The sequence below is a fragment of the Pinus tabuliformis genome, chromosome 3_2 (genome assembly GCF_031772625.1).
Source record: "Pinus tabuliformis cultivar Carrire ecotype Pingquan chromosome 3_2, CPIR1, whole genome shotgun sequence".
Lineage (NCBI taxonomy): Eukaryota > Viridiplantae > Streptophyta > Pinopsida > Pinales > Pinaceae > Pinus > Pinus tabuliformis.
This window is the reverse complement of record NC_142302.1, coordinates 1,077,435,251-1,077,461,407: the sequence shown is the minus strand read 5'-3', so window position 1 is coordinate 1,077,461,407 and position 26,157 is coordinate 1,077,435,251. Positions and strand designations below refer to the sequence as shown.

The 26,157-nt window shown below is 38.7% G+C and overlaps 3 protein-coding genes across 7 annotated transcripts in view; all 3 read left to right on the top strand.

Moving 5' to 3' along the window:
- LOC149184411 (uncharacterized) overlaps nt 1–26,157 on the top strand; it is a 90,849-nt gene that overhangs the window by 11,351 nt on the left and 53,341 nt on the right. The window lies entirely within an intron of this gene.
- Nucleotides 6,589–7,502, top strand: LOC149184413 (uncharacterized). Its single transcript, XM_089418924.1, has one exon. It carries the CDS (start codon nt 6,950–6,952, stop codon nt 7,385–7,387), a length of 438 nt encoding a protein of 145 aa, XP_089275050.1. The 5' UTR covers nt 6,589–6,949; the 3' UTR covers nt 7,388–7,502.
- LOC149184412 (uncharacterized) lies at nt 11,652–12,928 on the top strand. The gene is made up of 2 exons (XM_089417987.1): nt 11,652–11,893; nt 12,028–12,928. The coding sequence occupies exons 1-2, from the start codon at nt 11,652–11,654 to the stop codon at nt 12,926–12,928; spliced, it is 1,143 nt and encodes a 380-aa protein (XP_089274113.1).

Genomic DNA, 26,157 nt, shown 5'->3' with positions numbered 1-26,157 from the left:
TTTTACTTTGTAACTACTTTTCCTAACTTTCCTATGAGCCTCATTGAACCATGGTTCTCCAAAGCTTGGAAGATTTTAGTTAGAGTCACTAGTATTAACATATGTGATATGTTTAAGTATTTTTTTTTATAAAAATATGTTTTATATTTAGCATATCCAACAATCTAAGGTGCCTATCATGTATGCTAGATATAGCTTAGTAGAATCATTTAATGACCAATTTGACTCCTAAGGTCCAATCATCTAAGAATTGCATATACTTGAGTAGTAGGAGAAGCCCACGACGTCTCCACTAAGTCAACCTTTGTCATAGTGTCTGTATTTGTGGGATATTAAATAATTCCCCTATTCTCGCTAGATATTGATAAAAACTTCCCAAAATCTTATTCTTGAACCCCCTTTCCAATTCATATTTCTAATAAAAATAACCCCTATTTTTATGAAATGCCCCTTTTTATATTCCCCAATATGTATAAACCTCTCACCCCCCATACAACCCACATCAACCCTTCCAACACCTAGAATATATTGACTCTGTTTTTCACAGTTTTAAAACCCCCTTTATAAATGAACGTGATAAGATATTAGTTAATGGGGTGAAGCCTACATGGAGAGGCCTAAAGATTGGCAATGAATTTCCTCCATCTTGAAATTGTGGAAATCCTTTAGATAATTTTCTTTCATGAATAATTTCATTGACGACATCTTGAAGGGTATGAAGAAGTCAATTATAAATGATAACGAGTCTAGGTAGGTGTTGGTTCAACAACATGTTATCAATTTCTAGGTTACTACAATGGTAAAATAAATCATTTTTATGTTCTTGTTGTCATTATTATTTTTAGGGTGCTTTTAGGTTTATTTCCGTTAAAACCACTAGGGATAGAGAGATGACTATAATATTAACTTCTTTTAAACAAAATTTTAATACATAGGCCATCCAAATTTGGATTGTGCATAGAATTCAACAATTGACTTTATAATGTGTGCACCAAATCATGGAATACACAATCAGAATAGGTTTGATGATTTCGGTAAGAACCTTGAAAAGCCTTTTACAGTACATCATGGTAGTGATAAGATTATATGCTCACATGCAAATAGATTCATATCATATATAGGATTCTTGGAACATAAATGACCAGGATCATATTCAAGGATGTAGATGCCCCACTAAAAATAATTCCTCTATAACAAGTCCAAATTCCTAAGGAAAAAATCAGGTGGTGTGCTAACCACATTCATATTGTTGAGACATTTGTAGCCAATGAAAGAGAACAAGATGTCACTATAAGATAAAAACTGGAGTAGGGTAATTTTGTAGCAAGCTTCTTCGCCATATCTAAATACAGAAACTCAACAAGTCAAAGTTCCAATCAGTCCAAAATTATAAATGGTTTTCTAAGCATACAGATCAAGTTACAATTGAGAAAAACACTAGGGAATGTTAGAAAATTATATATTACGGAGCAATGGAACACATAAAATATTGCAGAAATATAAACACAGAAAACGCACAAAACAAGAGAGACACAGATATACGTGGTTCACCCAGTTTGGGCTACGTCCACCCCGAACAGCCAGTCCTTCCTTTCTATTATCCAGCAAAATGAAGAGACACAACCTACAGCAAATCCGCTGTAATATCCTCTGTTTTCTCTCACAGCCTCACCTCTCTGTTTCTCGCTCACAGCCTCACCTCTCTGTTTCTCGCTCACAGCCTCACCTCTTTGTTTCTCGCTCACATAATACACATCTATCACACAGCCTCAAATACAATGCCCTCATACAAAGAGAGGGGTTGCCTTCTAGGGCAAAAAACCCTAAACTAAACATAAGTTCTACCGTCAGATCATCCGCCTAATGAACGGCCCAGATTGACTAGAAATTACTATACTTTTACAAGGCAATTTTACATTTATTTTTGGCTTCGGGGGCGCTGCCCCCGAGCCCCCGGGCCCCCTAGCCGGGGGGGATGGGCCCCCCCGGACCCCCGCGGGGGGACAAGTCCCCCCCGCACCCCCCCGCGTGGAGGGGTGTACAAAACTTCCTGGGGTATACATCCGACTGAAACAAAGACCTCTGAACAATCATGCTCCACACACAACAATCTCCCACTTGGAGAATGATTGTAGCAACTCCACCACTGCTTCATTTGCTGGACAATGACTCCTCTTTGGACCTGGTTGTTTCTCATCTTCATCGTCATCCTTGAAGACCAATTGAAACTGAGCATGTTCTCAGTTTCTCCCTGGTTACAACTTTTGTTAGCATATCTGCAGGATTCTGGGTAGTGTGTATCTTTTCCAGCTTCAACTCTCCATCTTCCAACACTGATCGTATGAAATGATACTTGAGTTGTATGTGTTTAGTCCTAGAATGAAATGCTGAGTTCTTTGCAAGATGAATGGCACTTTGGCTATCACTGTATAGCGTGCCCATATCATGCTTCTTACCCAACTCACCCATAAACCTTTGTAACCAAATCATTTCTTTACTAGCCTCTGTAGCAGCAACATACTCTGCTTCTGTTGTTGAAAGTGCAACAACACTTTGGATTTTTGAAACCAAACTGACAACTGTTCCTCCAACAGTAAATACATATCCTGTAGTGCTCCTCCTGTTATCTCTGTCACCTGCCATATCTGCATCAACATATCCTTGTAGGGAGATGTTTGAACCACCAAAGCATAATGCTTGATTTGTGGTACCTTTCAAATATCTGAGAATCCATTTCACTGCCATCCAATGTTCCTTTCCTGGATTGTTCATGTACCTGCTTACAACTCCCACTGCATGTGCAATATCGGGCCTTGTGCAGACCATTGCATACATTAAGCTTCCAACTGCTAATGCATATGGAACTTTAGACATATAATCCATGTCTTCTTGGTATAGCGGGTCCGACTGGGGATAATGGGACCAGTTTCCCAATCTGAGGGTGTATGTGTGTGTGTGCAGAGTTGGATGTTGCTGATCTAAGAGTACTTAAAGCTAATTTAATTCAAACTTTTAAACTAACTCTATGCTATTGTAATCTAATGAGAAACAACACATCTAATCTACGCTAACCCGGGGTGTATTTCTTTTATTATGCGATTTAAAGAGATTTCAAACAATAACTGGTAATAAAGATCATTAAGCTATCATAAGAATAGAAATCAATTAAGATAAACCACTTTGCATAAGAAGTTAGGCAAAACAGTTGTGAACAACATATCGCGTAATAAGTTATTCATATATCAAACATAAATACATGACTCCACTGTACAGAAGTGCCAAATGGTAACTCATACATTCATGCAGTAACATATAAACAACTGAAAACTGTATATCACTTTAAGAATATAAGCAGAAATGGCCAAGAGATAAAAGTACCATTTATGACTAATCCTACTCATAAACTCCAAGCAAAAACGATTTATCTCTACTTGTTTTAACATCTACTAAGAGTACAAAAGTGCAACATCAGTAGCAGACATCAAATGCAAACATTAATAAATCTCGATCCATCCATTCATCAAAGGAGTAGTCTACCTAGGCTGTAGAATGGCCCTTTTTCCGGCACCGGCCGGAAAATCGTCCGGCTCCAGCTACCGGAAATCTCCTACTCCTCCGCCACCATCTCTCAGCTCGTTCTCCGCCACCCTCCCTGACCGCCCTGACATCCCTGATCGATCGCCTGACATCCCTGACCGATCGGGGAGTAATTCCTGCAGGGAGTAATTCCCTCCATTCGAAATGGTCACCCGCGCCCATTCAAGCTCTGATACTCACTACCCGCTCTGCTCTGCGCTTCCGCTGTGCTGGCTTACCCCTCTGCGAACTCCTTCCGCACTGCAGCTCGGAGGCCAGGTACTCCTCGCAGGTACCCTTTGCTATCAGGTACCAATTTGTTGTCGTTCTTTCTGTTATTTGGTGAACGATAATTGAATTCAAACTCTTCAGGTGTTGTAACTAACTCCCCGCTGTTAATTACAGTAATCGACGACTTATACCTTTACAGTGCAGTCCGGAGTAAATGTATTTGAAAACCAGGCGGACTTCCCTGACAGCAAACCACAAAACCACAGCGTGTAGAATCTTCTCCTGAAAACTCCTGTGTGTACCCTTCATGTAATCAGCCAGGACAACGTGAGAGCAGAGGCGTTCAATACGCCTCTCGACCATTTCCTTCTCATCTGACACGGCTTTTCTGTCCATTATTTCCTGTAATTGAATGAATCCAATAGGTAAAACTGCTGGAAACTGGAAACCGAAACCACTCTCTTCAATAAGTCGACGATGTTCGTACTGATCTTCTTACCGCCTCTGTCCGACAAATCACAGTAATTCAATTTTGTTTCCCATTCTTGGTATTAGGAAGAGACCCGTGGCGTCATATACTTAGAAAAATTTGAAATCTCGTTTCCCATACGAAGCATTCCAGAAAGTGAAGGACAGGAATTGGCAGCGCAAACATGCCACCTACTTTTCACATAGAGAAGGATGAATTTCAATACCAAAAATGGTAGCATCTGCAAGTCTGAGTGGTCTGCGTTACGTACAGGAGTATGTTTCTGTTATGTGTTGTCCACATTAATGAAAGGAGTAGTCGAAGAATCTTCTCCTTCAAGCAATCCTCAGCCTCATCCTCATCACATTCATCAACAGAATCACTGTCAAATACATATTCACATCCATCACTCCTTGCAGACAATGCATACTCCATAGGCAATGCATACTCCCCGAGGTTGAGGGAAGCTGTTCCTATAACAGATGGCTTGCTCTTTGATTCTTGAGTCAAACCCTGCCAATTTGAAACAGAGCATATCAAAAATACTAGAATATATGATCAAAAATTATTCATATGTTGTGTTGTTCTATTTGATGCCACATAATTTTCTCTCTAAGAGTCTTACAATTGCGAGATGGCAAACATATGTCAAATAAGAAATTTGCAAACATATTTTCGATCTGATAGATGCACATCCTAATTAGCACTCAACTTCATTTACATGCACAAGGCATGCAGAAAAAGCATGTTTGCTCCCACCATTAGAAGCAAGGCCCTGGTACAGGAGCTACTTTTAAAAAGCTAACTACAAAGGAGTCCACAAATTTCCTTCTGCCCCACCGGTGCTTAGCACTCAACTTCATTTATATGCACAAGGCATGCAGAAAAAGCATGTTTGCTCCCACCATTAGAAGCAAGGCCCTGGTACAGGAGCTACTTTTAAAAAGCTAACTACAAAGGAGTCCACAAATTTCCTTCTGCCCCACCGGTGCTTCCTTCCTTCTGCCTCCCCTGTAGAGGGAACGTTCACATCTTTTTCTTGGTAGCTGTTGCAGAGCCTCATGGAAATAGCCCACCACTTTTCCATGTTGCCTTCCCTTATAATTACCCTCAGCAGGCACATGAGTTCATTCATATGTTTGAGTGGTATTCAAATAGGGAAATTGATGATGGAGCAAATGAAGATGCCATTCTGCAGCCCATCAATTAAAAAGATGAGCCGCAGGAAATTGAAGAACACCACTGAAACTTATGTGCTGTTGGGTGTTTATATTGTATTCCAACTTGCAGTCTTGGGGTCTCTGTTGAGCATTCACTCTGATAATCCCTCTCCCTCTCAGCTGCAGAGTTGTGGACATGACAACTCTTGGGTTCTGTTATCACTGAAAATTCTGTTGCCAAAATTTTCAGTCTAGCTTAAGGACAAAGTGTTTTCGTAGCGCATGAATCCTTTTTAGCAGTTTCGCAGCGCTACCTGTTTAGGTGATTTCGTAGCGCGCTACGAAATTGGGGATTTGTTCGAATCCACAGCCTCTCACAATCCATATTATCTAGAAACCTTTTGAGGTCCTCTGGATTTGTTAAGCAGCTCATAGTTCTCCTCAAAAATGGATTTTCTGCAATTCAAGAGTTGGTAGCCTCGGCCATCTGTACTCTATCACAGACAGATGAAATAAAGAGAGCACTAGGGGAGGCAGGGTACGTTGGTCTGCTTGCACAGATGTTGGATGGCAAGCCTAGCTTCTCTCAACAGCTTGCTTCAGTGGTTACCGGCAATCATTGCAGTTCAGAGATTTAGATAAGGAGAAGAAGAAGATATGTGTACAGATGACAGCTGGCAAGAAAAATTGATACTTTATGGTTACTTGATCCTTATTTCGCTTTATGTTTCAATCGAAGTTGTAAAGATTCTACAAGCTCATTTCGCAAAGTTTGACACATGCTTGGGCATCTTGAACAGCTGGTTTCACCGCCACCATCATCAATGTTTAGAATGAACAACGAATACGGAAGCAGCTCTTATTCTTGTATGTCATACCCCATGCAATCCTCAACTAATTCAGAGCTCCGAGCCTCTGCCCTGCCATATACATATCCAGAAAGTGGCTCTGAACAATACGATTCAATGGGTCCAAATGAATATTACTATGATCCTTCTTGTTACTACGTCCCTTACTTACCTGAGCATTCTGTTTCATCTTCTCATGTAAATACTTCTGATTACGGTGGTGATTGGTATCATAATCCTCTGCCATCTCATAGTCAACCGTGGTACTTGGGGATTGAAGCTCCGTCAAGCTCATATTACCCGCCTGTTACTAGTGATCTCAGTCCTTATTGTTATTTATCTCCATATGTGCAAGATCCAGTAGTCAAGGTGAAGTCAGAGGAAGTCTAAGGCATCGATTTGTTCAGTCCTTCATCCCGAGAACATTAGATCAGGTACAATATTTTGAAAAGGATATAGACCGGATTACCAGTGGTAATAATACTGAAGGAATATACTATCAAACAATTACTGGTTTGAAAGAAGACCTTTCTGGGGTGCGCCTTATTCCTGCCATCTTGGATAATGTGAATGATCAGCCTGCGAGGGAGATTGTAGATTCTTTTCCAGTTTCAATCTCTGCTGATCAGAGATCCGGAGAAGGATTCGATAGGGATTTAGAAAATATGATAACAGAATCTGAGCAGAGTAGCTCAAGTGCTTCCGAGGATGATGTGGTTTCAGAAACTGGGGACAACAAATCTTCTTTGAGCGAAAACCAACAAGTTGATAGAAGAACAGCTCGGAAGGAGCGTAAGAGGATGGTGAAGGCAGAAAAGAGAGAAGCTCGAAAAACGAAAATTCCCAAGGCTGTCAAGAGAAGGAAAAAGAAGGTTGTCATCATGATGCGTACCATATATGAGAAATGCAAACTTGTGCATGGAGATTTAAGTGAATACAATATTCTTTATCATGTGGGTCATTTGTATTGTATTGATGTTTCTCAGTCTGTAGACCTTGATCAGCCACATGCGTTAGACTTTTTGTGTGAGGATTGCCTTCATGTCTCTGATTTCTTTAAGAAAAATGGAGTAGCAGTTATGGCTGTCCGCGAGCTTTTTTGATTTTGTTGTTGATCCATCAATTATGGATGAAGATATTGATGATTATCTTGAAAAGATGCAACAGAAAATCCGGACTAGGGGTATGCAGTCCTCTGCAGAGGATGAAATTGCTGAAGCTGTTCAACTCAGATCTGAACTATCGGTTGGGATTTGCATATAATATAGCAGTAAAGTCGTTTGTTCACACTGGAACGGCATTTGCTGGGCGTTACTATTCATATATAAAGGAACGCCCTGGAGATGGTCTTCTATATTACCCGAAGCATCTCGCATACTACATTTAATGGGTGTTCAAATGGCTGCATTCCACCTCAACTCTGTATGCCGGTGGAATCCTGATGAGTTTGAGAAATTAACAGGGGTTTAAGGCTTCATCAATTTACTCAATTCTATAGTAATTCCATGCACGCTGATAAGCATACCAGGTATGGAGAAAAAGTTGAAGAGGCTGTTAAATCCGAGGAGTGGAAGTGTCCAGAGTGCAGAAATGTCTGCAATTGCAGTATTTGCATGAAAAACAAGGTTGTGCTCCTATTGGAATGCTTGTGAATGCAGCTAAGGCTACAGGATTTGCTTCTGTTGCTGATTTACTCAAGTGTCAAGGTCTTTCTGAGGAACATGTTAATTCTCTGAAGGTTTCCACAATTAACTGTCTCTTGAAATTTATTCGTTCTGGAAATGTTGATGTGAAAGACCTTGTCAAGGAATTGAAGCCTGTTCATAGTTTCATGGTTTCTGAAGAAGCAGCTGAAAGTTATCCTCTAAAGGAGCAAAATAGTCCATCTCCCATGTCTCCATCAAAGGCTAGGAACTCTAAAAAAAAGTCATTGGTCAAATCTTTTACTCTTTCAAAAGTTAGCAAGTTGCAAAAGCCATTAGATGAATCCTCTGCTCTTCCAAGAGCTGTTTCACAGTTTTAAAAAGAAAAAACAAAAACTCGAGCACTAGCTCTAAAACCATAAGTGACAAAGGTCTTGATTCACATAGAGAAACTGTTGCAGCTTTTAAAAGGGGAGCAGACTATTGTTTTCACATCTTCTGTTGTTTCTACCCATAGGTTATGTACCTTGTTGAACTGTTTCGAAGGGCTGGCTTTAAGGATAATTAAGTGTTCAAGCTTACAACATCAATCTTCACGAAGTAAAGCGTTGGATGCATTTAGGGCAGGGTTCCTGGTATACCTGGAGATTTGGTTTACTTTTTCTTGTATGTTGCAGAAGAGGTTAGAGGTATTCTTGCATAGCTGGGTTATGTGAAGTTGGAGGATATTATTGGAAGAACAGTTTTGCTAAGACCAAGGCGCATATCCCTCATGAAGAATTAAAAACTGGATATCAGTTATCTGCCTTCTAGTGTTGGACGACCAAAATGGAACAGCACATCAAAACCCGACAAACAGGGGCCTATGTTTCAGGGTATTGGAAAGGATGTGGCATTAAAGATCAGCAAGCAGCTATAAACATCCATCATAGCCACCGCCAGAAAGAGAGCAGATGTCAAAGAATGAAGTTCATTGTAATTAAAGCCATCAAAGCTACCGCTGTAGTAATCCACTTGGCAGAGGATGAATCTTAATTGTAATAAATGTTATGTCCAGCATGATGTAGAATTAGAATCTTATTTGTTTTAGGCTTCTAGAGCTGTCAGTTAGTAAGAAGTGACTTTTATTAGTTAGTTTAAAGGTGAATAGGTGTCATGAGAAAAGGACTTCGAGTTCCCCTCGGATGAATCGGAGTCAGGTAGAAGAACTTTATAAATAGCTGAAACAGAGATAGACAAGGGGTTGGATGTATTGATCAAGAGGAAGACTATTTTGGTTTATGAGCTCAGTAATACAAATGACTGTTATTTCTTCTCAGAATTCACAATAGATCTTGTTGTTCAAATGTGTGATGGTTATTCTCTTTAGTGTTCTTTTACAGTTTTGTTATGGCATAATCACTCAGAACTCATGTTTCATGCTCTGACTTCATGTATGCTTGGCAAACTGTGTTTTATGTAAGTCATATTTGAACATTGGATGTAAAGTGCTCTGATTTCTATGAAAGGATAGTGCCATTGTTTACTGAGATTTTAGTGACTCCATAAGCCCAATGGGAAACAATTTGATAATGGTCCAGCCAGCATATTTTCTTCATGTGTCTTAAAAGAGTTAGCCATCTTTCCTTGTCATTAATCAATATTCATAATCTGTGAGAGAGCCCTCTCAGACTAAGGAGGCTAAGCCTTAGTCCAAAGCTTGGTTTGAAATAGTTACACATAATCTCACTGATTGGCAGCCCTCAGTACCTGATTTTGTGATAACATTTTGGTGCGTCTGCCGGGAGTCTAAAGATTATTCTTTCCCGAAATTATGAAGCTGAACTTCTGAAGGTAGCAGGAGCTCAGAAGGTTTTCGAGGCTGCAAAACTACCTTGGCGACTCCATTGTTGAAGAATTCAAACTTCATACATTCATGGTGATTCCACTGGAGTTATGAAGGACCCAGATGCTACCATTCTTACTTCAAGGTATGCATGCATAGATTTTTCAGGAATTCATGGTTTCCCAAATCCTTTTCCCAAGGATGCATATTTTCTAAGGAATGGTCCCAAATTTAATGGAGAAGATTCGAGTTTAACCTTGAAGCATATATCAGATTTTTGTGAATTTGCTGAGCTTCTTAGAGTTAAACATGAGGATGTTTGCATTAGGCTATTCTATGATTCACTTCAAGGGAAATGCAAACAATGGGTTGAAAGCTTTCCTGTCAAATCCATTAAGTCATTTCAAGACTTTTGGCTTATGTTTTTGGAGGAATGGATAGATAGGTCAGAGGTGGTGGTAAACTCTCTTTCAGTTCAAGGTTTCAAACAATGGAATAATGATCATAGTACTGGAGAAACAAATGAAAATTTTTCTTTGTCCTTGTCCTCATATCTAAAATCCTTTGACTGCAAGGCAGAGGATAAGATGAGATTTTTGGGTGAAGTTGCTGAGGATATTGAGAAAGAAATTGAAGGTTTAGAAGGTCAAATTCAGGCATATAGTTTTCATAATCATGATCATTATTTTCAGAAGTTTTCTATGGCAAAACGCGAGGAGAGAATGCTGGTTCCTTTCTCTTTCACGATTGAGGAACTGAACACTGTTATTGAAGATCAGTTTGCACAGCCGGAAAGTTACAAGAAAAATCAAGCTGATTATGTATTCTGGGATCCTATAGCTGATTACATGGAAGAGTTTTACTCTCAAGTTTTTCAGTTTTCCTATAAAGATCAGAGGCAATTTCAGTGGCTGTGGTCATCACAATATTATTGTGGCTCTGAACTCCGATGCAGTCAAAAAACTCAAATATCAGATAAAACAGAGGATTGGTTACATTGGAAATTTCATATTGATTGAGCAGAAAGAAGTTGTTCTTGTTAGGGTAGGTAGGTAGGAAAAGGCAAATAAGCTCAAGGTTGACTGAGCATTGGTTTTTTTTTTTAGTAGATGTAGATTCTTTTCTCCTACAGTGATCATCAAGCTTAAGCCCGAGGTGAAGGCCCAGAAGCTTGAAAGGGATGCTTGTCAAGCAAATTTCTGTTTGTCATCAATGGATAAGGCACTGGACCTGCGAGTTCTTAGTGTACCACAAGGGCACACTATCCCAAGTGGAGCCACTGTTATCACTGAAAATTCTGTTGCCAAAATTTTCAGTCTAGCTTAAGGACAAAGTGTTTTCGTAGCGCATGAATCCTTTTTAGCAGTTTCGCAGCGCTACCTGTTTAGGTGATTTCGTAGCGCGCTACGAAATTGGGGATTTGTTCGAATCCACAGCCTCTCGCAATCCATATTATCTAGAAACCTTTTGAGGTCCTCTGGATTTGTTAAGCAGCTCATAGTTCTCCTCAAAAATGGATTTTCTGCAATTCAAGAGTTGGTAGCCTCGGCCATCTGTACTCTATCACAGACAGATGAAATAAAGAGAGCATTAGGGGAGGCAGGGTACGTTGGTCTGCTTGCACAGATGTTGGATGGCAAGCCTAGATTCTCTCAACAGCTTGCTTCAGTGGTTACCGGCAATCATTGCAGTTCAGAGATTTAGATAAGGAGAAGAAGAAGATATGTGTACAGATGACAGCTGGCAAGAAAAATTGATACTTTATGGTTACCTGATCCTTATTTCGCTTTATGTTTCAATCGAAGTTGTAAAGATTCTGCAAGCTCATTTCGCAAAGTTTGACACATGCTTGGGCATCTTGAACAGCTGGTTTCACCGCCACCATCATCAATGTTTAGAATGAACAACGAATACGGAAGCAGCTCTTATTCTTGTATGTCATACCCCATGCAATCCTCAACTAATTCAGAGCTCCGAGCCTCTGCCATGCCATATACATATCCAGAAAGTGGCTCTGAACAATACGATTCAATGGGTCCAAATGAATATTACTATGATCCTTCTTGTTACTACGTCCCTTACTTACCTGAGCATTCTGTTTCATCTTCTCATGTAAATACTTCTGATTACAGTGGTGATTGGTATCATAATCCTCTGCCATCTCATAGTCAACCGTGGTACTTGGGGATTGAAGCTCCGTCAAGCTCATATTACCCGCCTGTTACTAGTGATCTCAGTCCTTATTGTTATTTATCTCCATATGTGCAAGATCCAGTAGTCAAGGTGAAGTCAGAGGAAGTCTAAGGCATCGATTTGTTCAGTCCTTCATCCCGAGAACATTAGATCAGGTACAATATTTTGAAAAGGATATAGATCGGATTACCAGTGGTAATAATACTGAAGGAATATACTATCAAACAGTTACTGGTTTGAAAGAAGACCTTTCTGGGGTGCACCTTATTCCTGCCATCTTGGATAATGTGAATGATCAGCCTGCCAGGGAGATTGTAGATTCTTTTCCAGTTTCAATCTCTGCTGATCAGAGATCCGGAGAAGGATTCGATAGGGATTTAGAAAATATGATAACAGAATCTGAGCAGAGTAGCTCAAGTGCTTCCGAGGATGATGTGGCTTCAGAAACTGGGGACAACAAATCTTCTTTGAGTGAAAACCAACAAGTTGATAGAAGAACAGCTCGGAAGGAGCATAAGAGGATGGTGAAGGCAGAAAAGAGAGAAGCTCGAAAAACGAAAATTCCCAAGGCTGTCAAGAAAAGGAAAAAGAAGGTTGTCATCATGATGCGTACCATATATCAGAAATGCAAACTTGTGCATGGAGATTTAAGTGAATACAATATTCTTTATCATGTGGGTCATTTGTATTGTATTGATGTTTCTCAGTCTGTAGACCTTGATCATCCACGTGCGTTAGACTTTTTGCGTGAGGATTGCCTTCATGTCTCTGATTTCTTTAAGAAAAATGGAGTAGCAGTTATGGCTGTCCGCGAGCTTTTTGATTTTGTTGTTGATCCATCAATTATGGATGAAGATATTGATGATTATCTTGAAAAGATGCAACAGAAAATCCGGACTAGGGGTATGCAGTCCTCTGCAGAGGATGAAATTGCTGAAGCTGTTCAACTCAGATCTGAACTATCGGTTGGGATTTGCATATAATATAGCAGTAAAGTCGTTTGTTCACACTGGAATGGCATTTGCTGGGCGTTACTATTCATATATAAAGGAACGCCCTGGAGATGGTCTTCTATATTACCCGAAGCATCTCGCATACTACATTTAATGGGTGTTCAAATGGCTGCATTCCACCTCAACTCTGTATGCCGGTGGAATCCTGATGAGTTTGAGAAATTAACAGGGGTTTAAGGCTTCATCAATTTACTCAATTCTATAGTAATTCCATGCACGCTGATAAGCATGCCAGGTATGGAGAAAAAGTTGAAGAGGCTGTTAAATCCGAGGAGTGGAAGTGTCCAGAGTGCAGAAATGTCTGCAATTGCAGTATTTTCATGAAAAACAAGGTTGTGCTCCTATTGGAATGCTTGTGAATGCAGCTAAGGCTACAGGATTTGCTTCTGTTGCTGATTTACTCAAGTGTCAAGGTCTTTCTGAGGAACATGTTAATTCTCTGAAGGTTTCCACAATTAACTGTCTCTTGAAATTTATTCGTTCTGGAAATGTTGATGTGAAAGACCTTGTCAAGGAATTGAAGCCTGTTCAAAGTTTCATGGTTTCTGAAGAAGCAGCTGAAAGTTATCCTCTAAAGGAGCAAAATAGTCCATCTCCCATGTCTCCATCAAAGGCTAGGAAATCTAAAAAAAAAGTCATTGGTCAAATCTTTTACTCTTTCAAAAGTTAGCAAGTTGCAAAAGCCATTAGAAGAATCCTCTGCTCTTCCAAGAGCTGTTTCACAGTTTTAAAAAGAAAAAACAAAAACTCGAGCACTAGCTCTAAAACCATAAGTGACAAAGGTCTTGATTCACATAGAGAAACTGTTGCAGCTTTTAAAAGGGGAGCAGACTATTGTTTTCACATCTTCTGTTGTTTCTACCCATAGGTTATGTACCTTGTTGAACTGTTTCGAAGGGCTGGCTTTAAGGATAATTAAGTGTTCAAGCTTACAACATCAATCTTCACGAAGTAAAGCGTTGGATGCATTTAGGGCAGGGTTCCTGGTATACCTGGAGATTTGGTTTACTTTTTCTTGTATGTTGCAGAAGAGGTTAGAGGTATTCTTGCATAGCTGGGTTATGCGAAGTTGGAGGATATTATTGGAAGAACAGTTTTGCTAAGACCAAGGCGCATATCCCTCATGAAGAATTAACAACTGGATATCAATTATCTGCCTTCTAGTGTTGGACGACCAAAATGGAACAGCACATCAAAACCCGACAAACAGGGGCCTATGTTTTAGGGTATTGGAAAGGATGTGGCATTAAAGATCAGCAAGCAGCTATAAACATCCATCACAGCCACCGCCAGAAAGAGAGCAGATGTCAAAGAATGAAGTTCATTGTAATTAAAGCCATCAAAGCTACCGCTGTAGTAATCCACTTGGCAGAGGATGAATCTTAATTGTAATAAATGTTATGTCCAGCATGATGTAGAATTAGAATCTTATTTGTTTTAGGCTTCTAGAGCTGTCAGTTAGTAAGAAGTGACTTTTATTAGTTAGTTTAAAGGTGAATAGGTGTCATGAGAAAAGGACTTCGAGTTCCCCTCGGATGAATCAGAGTCAGGTAGAAGAACTTTATAAATAGCTGAAACAGAGATAGACAAGGGGTTGGATGTATTGATCAAGAGGAAGACTATTTTGGTTTATGAGCTCAGTAATACAAATGACTGTTATTTCTTCTCAGAATTCACAATAGATCTTGTTGTTCAAATGTGTGATGGTTATTCTCTTTAGTGTTCTTTTACAGTTTTGTTATGGCATAATCACTCAGAACTCATGTTTCATGCTCTGACTTCCTGTATGTTTGGCAAACTGTGTTTTATGTAAGTCATGTTTGAACATTGGATGTAAAGTGCTCTGATTTCTATGAAAGGATAGTGCCATTGTTTACTGAGATTTTAGTGACTCCATAAGCCCAATGGGAAACAATTTGATAATGGTCCAGCCAACATATTTTCTTCATATGTCTTAAGAGTTAGCCATCTTTCCTTGTCATTAATCAATATTCATAATCTGTGAGAGAGCCCTCTCAGACTAAGGAGGCTAAGCCTTAGTCCAAAGCTTGGTTTGAAATAGTTACACATAATCTCACTGATTGGTAGCCCTCAGTACCTGATTTTGTGATAACAGGTTCCTCTTCACATTTATAGTGGACTACGTATGTCCAAATTACTACATATGTCTTATGCATGTTTAGTGGACTGTTTTTTTTCTTTTTACTGGTTTCCATGTGCATGTGTAGGTTTGCCTTGTACATGTTGAAGGGGTCACTCTTCTTTCTGGTTAGTTTACTTGTGGGCCAATGCATGTGCATGTGTGGAACCTAGTTCCAATCTCACCAACTTGGTATGTTGCTTTGTCAAACATTAGCAATATGCTGTTATATATATTACTCAACTCAGAAACAGAAAAGTAGACTATATTTGTTGATCCTAAATTTGCTCTGCTGCATTAATACTCCTATATACAACCAGGTCATCATTATGCCATAAGAAAATTTTGTCTCCTTATAATGGCGAGTGCCCAGACCAGTTATCATGAATTCAGTCCTTCCCTTGCCAGTGACCTAGACCTCTGTTCAGAGTCAAAGAATCGGCCTGTACTTCTCTTGAGAAGGGACAGTGAATAAGCAAATGGCTGATGGTTTCAGACTCAACTTTCATTGGTGCTATTTAAGACCCAAAAAAGTACTCCATTTTGTTGGGAACATGCATTGTTATAAATTTAGTCCAAATTAACAATTGCTTTTTGTAACATGTCATTGCAAAACAGGATGACTGAAAAGAAACTAATTGGAAGTTACAATGATCCAACAGCATTTTAAGCAGTGAAAGGTAAACACAAACCGAGGCATACCTTGAAACCCATTTATTCTGCAATGCTGTTTTAGCTGCAGGCAACCTGACTAAGTCCCAAGTCTGGTTATGTGCTATGGAGTCCATCTCTTCTTTCATGGCTTGCTCCCACTTCTTCCTGGTTTCTACCTGCACTTCTTCTTCATAACATTCAGGTTCACCAGAATCAGTCAACAATAAATAATATAATGAAGGAGAGTAACGTTCAGGGGGTCTACTTATCCTGGTAGATCTTCTAACACCACTTTCAGGCGTTTGGGGTGCCTGTTGCTGTTGTGGTGGTTGTTGTTGTTGTGGTTGTTGATTATTATTATTTTCAGGCACCTTTACTTTTTCAGTGATTTCGTCAAGAACTGCGTATTCCTTGTTTTATTTTTCTTGCTTATTTTCCTGCAACTGATTCTTATACAAGACCTTTTCATTGAATATTACATCTCTGCTCCTAATGATTTTGTGATTTTCATAATCATATAAGCGATAACCAAAATCATTAACACCATATCCAATAAAGGTACATTTCTTTGACTTTGCCTCAAGCTTTGTTCTATTTTCTTTATCAATATGGACAAAGGCCTCACAACCAAAAGGCTTTAAAAAAGAGTAGTTTACCTTTTTACCTGTCCATGCTTCCTCCGGAACACCACCATCCAAGGAACTTGAAGGCCCTCTGTTTATTAGATAAACAACAGTATCTACAGCATCTGCCCAAAACTGTAAAGGCAATCCTGCATGCAATCTCATGCACCTTGCACGCTCCATGATTGTTCTGTTCATCCTTTCTGACACACCATTTTCTTGTGGTGTTCTTGGAACTGTCTTCTCTCTTCGAATTCCATGCTCTGAACAATACCTATCAAACTCTTTGCTGCAATATTCACCTCCATTGTCTGATCTAAGACACTTCAATTTCTTTCCTGTCTCAATCTCAACCAAAGCTTTCCATTTCTTGAAAGTATCAAATACATCAGATTTATTGTTAATACAATAAATCCAAGTTTTTCTAGTTGCATCATCAATAAAAGTAACATAATAACGAGAGCCACCGAGAGATGATACTTGAGCAGGTCCCCATACATCTGTATGCACAAGCTCTAATTTTTCATTCTTCTTTTCTTTTCCAACTCTGAGAAATCTGACTCTCTTCTGTTTTCCATAAATGCAATTCTCACAGAAGTCCAAATCAACATTCTTCAAACCTGGCAACAAATTCCTTGAGTGAAGAATCTTCATCCCCTTTTCACTCATGTGTCCAAGCCTATGATGCCATAATGCTGCATCTGCTCCTTTGGAAGTTAAAGCATTAACAAAGTTAGAAATACCATTGCATAAATACAATGTACCAACCTTTTCGCCTTTTGTTATTACCAGGGCTCCTTTGGTGACCTTCCAAGCTTTATCTGTGAAAGTTGTCACACAACCTTCACCGCCTAACTGCCCTGTTGAAATCAGATTTTTCTTTAGATCTGGAACATGCCTTACCTCCTTTAATAGCCATTGGTTTCCATTCTGCTGTTTTACAAGAACCTTACCCATTCCAACGTTTTTACAGGGTTTATCATCACCCAAACGAACTTGTCCAAAATCTCCTTGAACATAGTCATGAAAGTATTTCTTATCAGGTGTGGCATGGAATGAAGCCCCTGAATCTACCACCCAGGAATCAGTAATATTTTCAAAAGAAAGAATCAAAGCATCTTGTAACACCTCACCTGTCACATTTGCTTCATGATTGTTTTCTTGCTGTGCATCTCCTTCTTTTCCCTTCCGAGATCTACAGACTTTCTTTATGTGTCCTTTCTTTCCACATTTCCAGCACACTATCCCCGATCTGGACTTGGATCTGCCTTTCCTTGATTTACTGCGATATCCTGAGCTCTTTCCTCTTTTCATTTTTCTTCCTCTAGACTCTGCACTCAAAGCATTTCCCGATGTCTCATCGGAGCTTTTTCGTCGCATTTCCTCGCTAAGGATAGCACTGACAACATCATCAAACTTTAAAGTACTAGATCCAGAAATAGAGTTACTAATGGCCATTACCAAACCATTCCAACTTTCTGGTAATGAGCACAAGAATAACAGAGCTCTAACTTCATCATCAAATTTTACCCCTACAGAACTTAACTGACTTGTAACTGTATTAAAGTCATTTAAATGGTTTGCAACAGATCCACCTTCCGACATATTCATATTAAATAGTTGTTTCATAAGAAATACCTTGTTTGACGCAGAGGGTTTTTCATATAGTTTCGACAACGTCTGCATCAAACCCTCTGTTGTGGTTTCCTTCGAAATGTTGAAGGCGACTGACGCAGCAAGGCACAACCGTATTGTTCCGAGTGCCTTTCTATCGAGAAGGTTCCATTCATCGTCTTTCATACCCGTCGACATCTTTGTTTTTCCGCCCAATGGTAGGTACAGATCTTTCTGATACAGATAATCTTCCATCTGCATCTTCCACAGCGAGAAGTTTTGGCCATTAAATTTCTCGACCCTAAACTTACCATCTTCCGCCATTGCTCCCACTCGAACAAGGAACCCTTCTTTCCTGCGAGTTTATCAGCCAAGTAGACCTTCGGCTCTGATACCAGTTGTTAGAAAATTATATATTACGGAGCAATGGAACACATAGAATATTGCAGAAATATAAACACAGAAAACGCACAAAACAAGAGAGACACAGATATACGTGGTTCACCCAGTTTGGGCTACGTCCACCCCGAATAGCCAGTCCTTCCTTTCTATTATCCAGCAAAATGAAGAGACACAACCTACAACAAATCCGCTGTAATATCCTCTATTTTCTCTCACAGCCTCACCTCTCTGTTTCTCGCTCACAGAATACACATCTATCACACAGCCTCAAATACAATGCCCTCATACAAAGAGAGGGGTTTCCTTCTAGGGCAAAAAACCCTAAACTAAACATAAGTTCTACCGTCAGATCATCCGCCTAATGAACGGCCCAGATTGACTAGAAATTACTATATTTTTACAAGGCAATTTTGCATTTATTTTTGGCTTCGGGGGCGCTGCTCCCGAGCCCCCGCAGGGGGATCGCTGGCCCCCGGACCCCCCAGCAGGGGGGGATGGGTCCCCCTCGGACCCCCGCGGGGGGACAAGTCCCCCCCCGCGTGGAGGGGTGTACAAAACTTCCTGGGGTATACATCCGGCTGAAACAAAGACCTCTGAACAATCATGCTCCACACACAACAGGGAAAATATTTTCCTTGCATGGAACTTGGAGAGAGTTGACCATGGCTAAAAATTTGGCCATGTTCAACTTCGTTTTTCCTAAAATTGGGGTCCCTTTTCTACAAGATTAGCTTGCTCAAAAAATAACTATCTCGTCATTTGAATAGACTATGCTAAAATTAATATGGATATTATGAGATCTTAGTCAGATGATAATGAAAAGAATCTACAAGTAATTGTTATCTTTGAAGTATCCCATATGAAGACAAAGGAACATTAACAACATAAAAAGAAAAAGGAAAATAAAATTTTGGTTGGAAAATAAGTTCATCTAATTTTCCAAGTGAAGAGCTTGAAGAATGAAAGGAAGCAAAGGTGTAGAATACACTTCCTACACTAATGATTGAAATAATGATGTGTAGAAATCTAAATAAACACATTTGCAATAAAAAACAATGCATAAAAATTAATGTAAAGGATATGGAGAAATTTTAGTAGTGTAACAAGTTAAAAAACTCTTGCATTATTTTCAACCTAATCACTCAATAAATAGGCAGAACAAATCCATAAAACATTTAATATTATTTTTGAAATATGCACGGTAGAAACCACTAGTAGCTACAAGAAATAACTTTTGAAATTAAAATTTGGGAGATTGTTTTAGACCATATAAACACACTTTCATTTTGCAAACCAATTACACTTTACATTTTTTAATATAGGGTTTTGGCCATGTCATACAAATCTCCTCCATTATGTCACCATGTAGAAATGTTGTTTTCACATCCATATGTTCATCTCTAAATGAAAAGTTGTTCCAATGGATAATAGAAACTTGATAGATGCTAAATTAACAACTATGGAAAAAATATCATGAAAGTTTATCCCCTCATCATGGGAAAATCCTTTTACAACCAACCTTCCCTTATAATTTTAACACTATGGATATGAACCCATCTTATTTTTGAGCTCCAATTTACATGCAATGGGTTTTTGTTTAAGTTGCTAGAAAAAATCACTCCCTCATACTAGTCAAGTTTCTGTATTGAAATGTTGAAACATGATTGAAACGTGTTGAAATGTGGCAACAAGAATATTCCAATTTTAATTTGTCCTTGAATTAAAATTGATAATTAAAATTCGAATTTAGTCTCACTAGCTGCTTGAAAAATAGTTAATTAATTTATCTCGAGTTAATTAGCTAGAGAAATTCAAGCTAGAAGTCTTTGTGAAGTCATGCAACAGTTATCCCTTTGATTGAGGAAGTTATGCCTTAATTAAAGAGATAAAGATGAGTTGTAATTGAGTTGTAATTAGTTAGCTCAGTTAACTGAGTTAAGTCCAGTTAAATTAGTTCCAAATAGTTTTAGGAACTAATTGTGAGTTCAGTCAGTTAATGCATGCATGCATAAAACTAGTGTACTCCAGATAACTAAATATTCTCTCATAAATAACTCATGCATGTTAGTTCAGACAAAGACCCAGTTGAGATTAAAGGCAGGGACAATGTACTATCAATTGCAAGAATTTTCCTATAAGAAAATATCTTGCATGTAGAAGGAATTCATTCCTTGAGATTTGCGCAGTTTTACAGTGTGTTGGAGCAGTGTGTGAGATTAGTGTCACACAAGGTTACAGCTGGAGCAGTGAGGGAAATCTGCGCAAGGAAATAGGAGGCTTGGAGGACAGAGGAGAAGGCATATGAGTTGTCTATTATGTCCATGAGCAGCAATGAGGGATTGTACTAATAGCTGGATAGATGTGAGAGCTTAAGCTTTGTGTAATCCTTCTAAATTTAACATATGAATTTTAATAAAGTAACACTTGTTTTTAACTATTAAATCCATTTACTATATACTCTAATTTATTTTTACCCACTTAATATGCAAGAACACCTAAATGTTTTCAATACAACTAGGTTAAAAGCACTTGTTTCCTTCCAACATCTCACATTTTGCCTCCATAAACTTTAATAACAAAATCATTACCTAAAAACATAACTTTAAAATTAAAATATTTTTATTTTTATTATTATAATAAATACCACCTAATATCTCAACCAAAAACATTAATCCTATTAGTTTCTCAAATACAACTAAAATATGTAAAAGTGTAAATAATGTAAATAAATTATTGTATCTATTTTTTGAACATTGGAAAATTTAACACTTTTAAAAAATTTAAACTTTAATTTTACTTTGTAATATCCCTCCCAACTCCAAACTCCCTCCCAACCCCAAACTTTTCACAGTGCGGGAAAATGACATCCCAACAATTTTTTCATAATGTGGGAAAATGACATGCCAGAGTTGTGAATCATGGTTTTACTACCATCGGACCCAATATCGAATCTTTAGTCCATTGATGGCTGCAGACCCAATATCGAATGCTACCTAATCTTTAGTCCATTGATCGCCATTGAAAGCCAATATCGAATCTTCGATCCATTGATGGCTGCAGACCCAATATCGAATGCTACCTAATCTTCAGTCCATTGATCGCCGCAAATGCAATATCGAATAAATCGAATCTTCATGGACAGGAAGTGATTCTGGTGGAGGATACTGAGGACCGAATTTGTTCATACTGTACTTTAGCATCTGGACCTAGCTAGCGAGATATCTCTGTCTACTGGCCTCACGTACCTCTCTTCTCCGCATCACGGTTGCAGGTAAACATTGTTCACCTTTTTTCTAAATTACCATCCGAGTCAAACTACCATCGGAACAGGAAATTACAGCGAACCCTGTGTAGAGGAGCACAGTTTTTGGCCTCGGAAATCGGTGATGGAGTTTAGTCCAAGAATGATACGGGTGTGCTTGTTGTATGCAGTTTGATCCAAAGTTCAGGTCAGGTGATCGACTCCAAGAGAGTCTCAGTTCTATCGACAAACTTACAGAGACTGTGTTTAGTGCCAAATAACTAAACTTCCATAGCTCTGTAGGGAGATAAGGCAGCTCTGCAGGGTTTTCTAGAGCTAGGAACTGTTATCATTCAAAAACTCGAAGACATCTATTCTTCTTGTCGTTGGAAATATCTATCTTCCTGAAGCAGTTGTCCTCTTCTCGATATATTCAAAACATGGTGAGTCATTCCCAGCTTTAAGTTCATCTTTAAAAGCATGAGACTACCATTCTGGTACAAATTAGAGTTTTATTTATACTGTAAAAACTATCTCATTCTCGCTTCGAGACATGAAGCTACAGATAAATACCAAATATCACTTTTGTACATTCCATTTGGAGCCCAATCTGACACTCCAAACTATTTTTCTATGGAAACCAAATCCAAAAAACTGAAATTTCCATCACATTGTGATCCCATATGGGTTGAAGCCTCCTCTCTCTGATAAAATCCTCAAGCTTGTTGAATCCATTGCCAGCCTCTTCCTAGAAGAGTGAAAGTAGATCGACCCCTACTTGCAGGATAAGTTGAGGGTGCTTTGCATTGAGATGTTGTTAGTGGAGGTTTCTGCAATGATCCCTTAGGCTTGTTGAATCCATTGCCAGCCTCTTCCTAGAAGAGTGAAAGTAGATCGTCCCCTGCCTGTGGGATAAGTTGAGGGTTCTTTGCATTGAGATGTTGTCAATGGAGGTTGCTGCAGTGATCCCTTAGGCTTGTTGAATCCATTTCTAGCCTCTTCCCAGAAGAGTGAAAGTAGATCGACCCCTGCTTAAGGGATAAGTTGAGGGTGCCTTGCATTGAGATGTTGTCAGTGGAGATTGCCGCAGTGATCCCTCAGGCGAGTCCAGTCTTTGTTGCAGCGAAAGCTGAGGAAACACATGTGAGTATTGCCATTTTGGTTGGGATTCATTCCTCTGCATTCGAAAGGGCCTTCATGCCATTCCCAAGCTTTCCAAAGATGACATGAAATATTTTCTATCGATGGTAAGTGCATGCCGATTAGATTTAAACAATCTTATTCAACATTTACCATTGCACGATGCTCATTTTTGGTTACTTGAATATAAATCCATTCTTGATTTCAAGTCTAAGAGGTATCTAGTAATGGTTATGCTTCCAGAACCATAAGAAGATCATGATGAACAACATGAAATTGTAGTTCATAAATCTCAACTCTTTGTGGATTCATTTGAGCCACTTGCTTATGTAGAAGCCAATGTTTTAAACTGCAACCATTTCTTCTGCAATTAGGAGATTCAATATTTCAAAGATTCACGTTTTTAGACTCTATTGTAAAATAAAACCTATAATCCATATCATTAAAACTCTCCTCTTGGAAAGCATTTAAAATATTTTCCCTTAGATGAAATAGAGGAACAATCATACCAGAATCCTCCACAAATATAACTAAATCCTTGAAATCCATGTTTCCAGACATTTGATCATTTCAACTTGGCAAAGGGGATTTTTTCTAGAGGATGCAGAGAAATATTAGCATGCTCTTGAGATCCTTCAAATTTTCTCTTAAAATCACCTAAAAGTTGTAAAAAAGAAAGCTAAGGGTCTTGCTAAAACATCGAGGATGAAATTTGAACACTGATTGAACTGGTACTTGCACATCAACAAGCTTCATCGATCCTAAGAACATGCAAGACAATTTATTTTGCAATGGATTAAAAATTGAGACCACAATCTTGTTTAAACCATTGACAACTTCCCAATTTCAATGCCAAATTCATGACTGTTGAGCATGATAAGCTTCATGTTAGAAGTAAAGCCCTTTTTCTCCTTCCCTCATACTAATTCTTATTATGCAAATAATAGTAACGACACCCATATTCCTAGTCTAAGGCCCTTTTCATGTACATTGGTAAAGGCCTTGAGAGTTTTATTAGTTTGGGATGAAATAAAAGTCATCCCAAGCTACCAAGTGGTACACCTTGGAGCATATTCAAGCTAAGCTTCCCCAACCGGCAGGATAGTTGTTGGTGATCAATGACTCTTGAAAGGGGAGGTTTGAGCTTGGAAGGAGTCAGAGATTGACTGAGTCTGTTAACTGAATAAATTGTGTCTATGAGAGCATTCAAGGAGATTTTAAGTATGTTCACACTGTAGTCATTGTATCAGAGGTGCAGAGTTACATAGAATCATAAGTGTAGGATCTTCAATGTAGTGGTGAGTTTCAGTCATGCATCATAACGACAATTTGGTGTTGTATCGTAGATAGGTTTATAGCACAATTCCTATTTAGCCTAATAACATACTAGTTTAGAGCACCAATTAGCCTATAACATACTGGTTTCCATTTTGCTAATTTAGGGAACAATTCCTTGTAAGCAAGGAGGAAGAGGTGAGAATAATACTAGGTGACAAGTGGCAAGTGGGAATGTATCACAATGTATTTGTAAACATCTAATTGTAACTCCCGTGTTTAGGAGACAAACAACCACCAATGATCCCATTGATTTTTCAATCATTTACTCCATTAATTGACTTCATTATATTTTGGACTTTATGTACTACAATATATCTGCATTTGTGGCATTCCTCTTTTGTAGTATTCCTTTTATTTTTTAAATTCCACTTATATTTTTTTTTTTTCTATGTTAAGACTAAACTAAGTACCCACGGGGAATTGAACCGGTGACCTATCGCAAGGAGTGCCTTAACAATGCACCCATTCACCGTCAATCCAAAGCCCCGTGGGCTTTGAATTCCACTTATATTACTTCAAGGAAAAGGAGAAATTAGTTACAGTTGATATCATCATCTTATTTTCGTAAGTCTTCTCATCTTTGTTTGTAAGAACATATAATATATTGGGCAAAATCTTGCCATCTTTTAGCAATAGTTCGATCTATTGTCAACTGATTAGCACAAGCTAATGTGCATCTTTTACCCATCCAAGCTAATGTGAGTTGGGATGAGTTGAGGTTGGTAACTTAAGTTCCTTTTCCAATTGAAGCAAGAAAATGTTATTTTGGTTGCTATTATCAATGACCATATATGCTAGTTTGTGCTTGATTTGACAGTTCTATGTACAAAGAGCTTCCTTGTTGCTGGCAAGGTTATATTTGGGCATTAGCATCAAGTGTGGATCAATGTAGCTGGGATTTTTGACATCAACCTCTAAGTCTCCAACCTCTCAATAATGCCTAGAAAGGAAGTATTTTTCCTTTTGGAGCTCTTTGGCCTAAATGTTTGACATTCCTCATTGGAATGGGCAAGATTCCTATGATAGGTGCCATATTTCTTCTTCCCACAGTGGGTAGAGTATATGGAAAAGGTTTCTCCTTTGTTCTACCCAAAATTTTTGGGCTGAGTAATTAGTAGAAATAAAATGAGAACGAAATTCCCTTCATCTAAAAGAATTGAATGGACTTGGCTTCAATATTGGAACCAATTTGCATAAAATAATCCAAGGAGGAAAGAGAAGAAACTCTAATTTATTTCTAATACTAGGGAACAACCCACAAAATAATTTGGTGTAGAGGGTATATTTTGGGCCCTTTGAGACTCTACCTTGAGTTGGGAGAGAGATCCATATCTGGCTCTCCATTCCTATAAAGATCTAGCCTCCTTGGGTCATTCTGGTCGAAGGAAATATTGAGACTTTAGTTCCAACATTTCAAGATCATACATAGGAATAGTTTTATGCTAGCCATCATCATGAGTGTTGCGGACAAGGGGTTGTTTTATATGGGAAATTAAAGCTACCCGAATATAATTTGTAGTTATGAGAACAACCTCCTTTGAAGATCAATTATTATAACTATGAACAGTAAGAGAAAAACGTGGAGATGATTCTACTCACTGTGTAGTTAATCAATTATGGGTTTGTAGAAGTCCTCTTGTATGCCTGGATATTGGTTAGTTCTTCCAATATGACAAGACTATTTATCTTCAATAAGGATGCCTTCAACAAATGGAATGGACCTTTCTGCCTTTGTCTCATATGGTTCACAAAACGGCTTGATAATATGATCAACCTTCTTTTCTTCCTCATCAGAGTCCATGTCATATGTAGGATGACTGTCAAAGCAAAAAATATAGGATCTTGCACTGTTCTATTCAAACTTAATAGGTAATGTTGATTGGAGATGCACATCATTATGGGTGCCAAAGTTTCTACCATATTCAAAATCACAGATAGGAGTGTTGGTCTCTTGAACCTTAGGGGATCTTCAAGATTTCCCTTCATTAATGAGTGTCTTATTACTCTCATTCTCAGGGAAACTAGAACTATAGTCTGGTCCACTATC

What these genes read in the sequence shown, in the direction of transcription:
- LOC149184413 (XM_089418924.1), top strand. Translation starts at nt 6,950, where the DNA reads ATGATAACAGAATCTGAGCAGAGTAGCTCAAGTGCTTCCGAGGATGAT.
- LOC149184412 (XM_089417987.1), top strand. Translation starts at nt 11,652, where the DNA reads ATGAACAACGAATACGGAAGCAGCTCTTATTCTTGTATGTCATACCCC. An exon ending in TCTGATTACAGTGGTGATTG is followed by an intron (nt 11,894 to 12,027) that starts GTATCATAATCC and finishes TGCAAGATCCAG; the next exon opens with TAGTCAAGGTGAAGTCAGAG.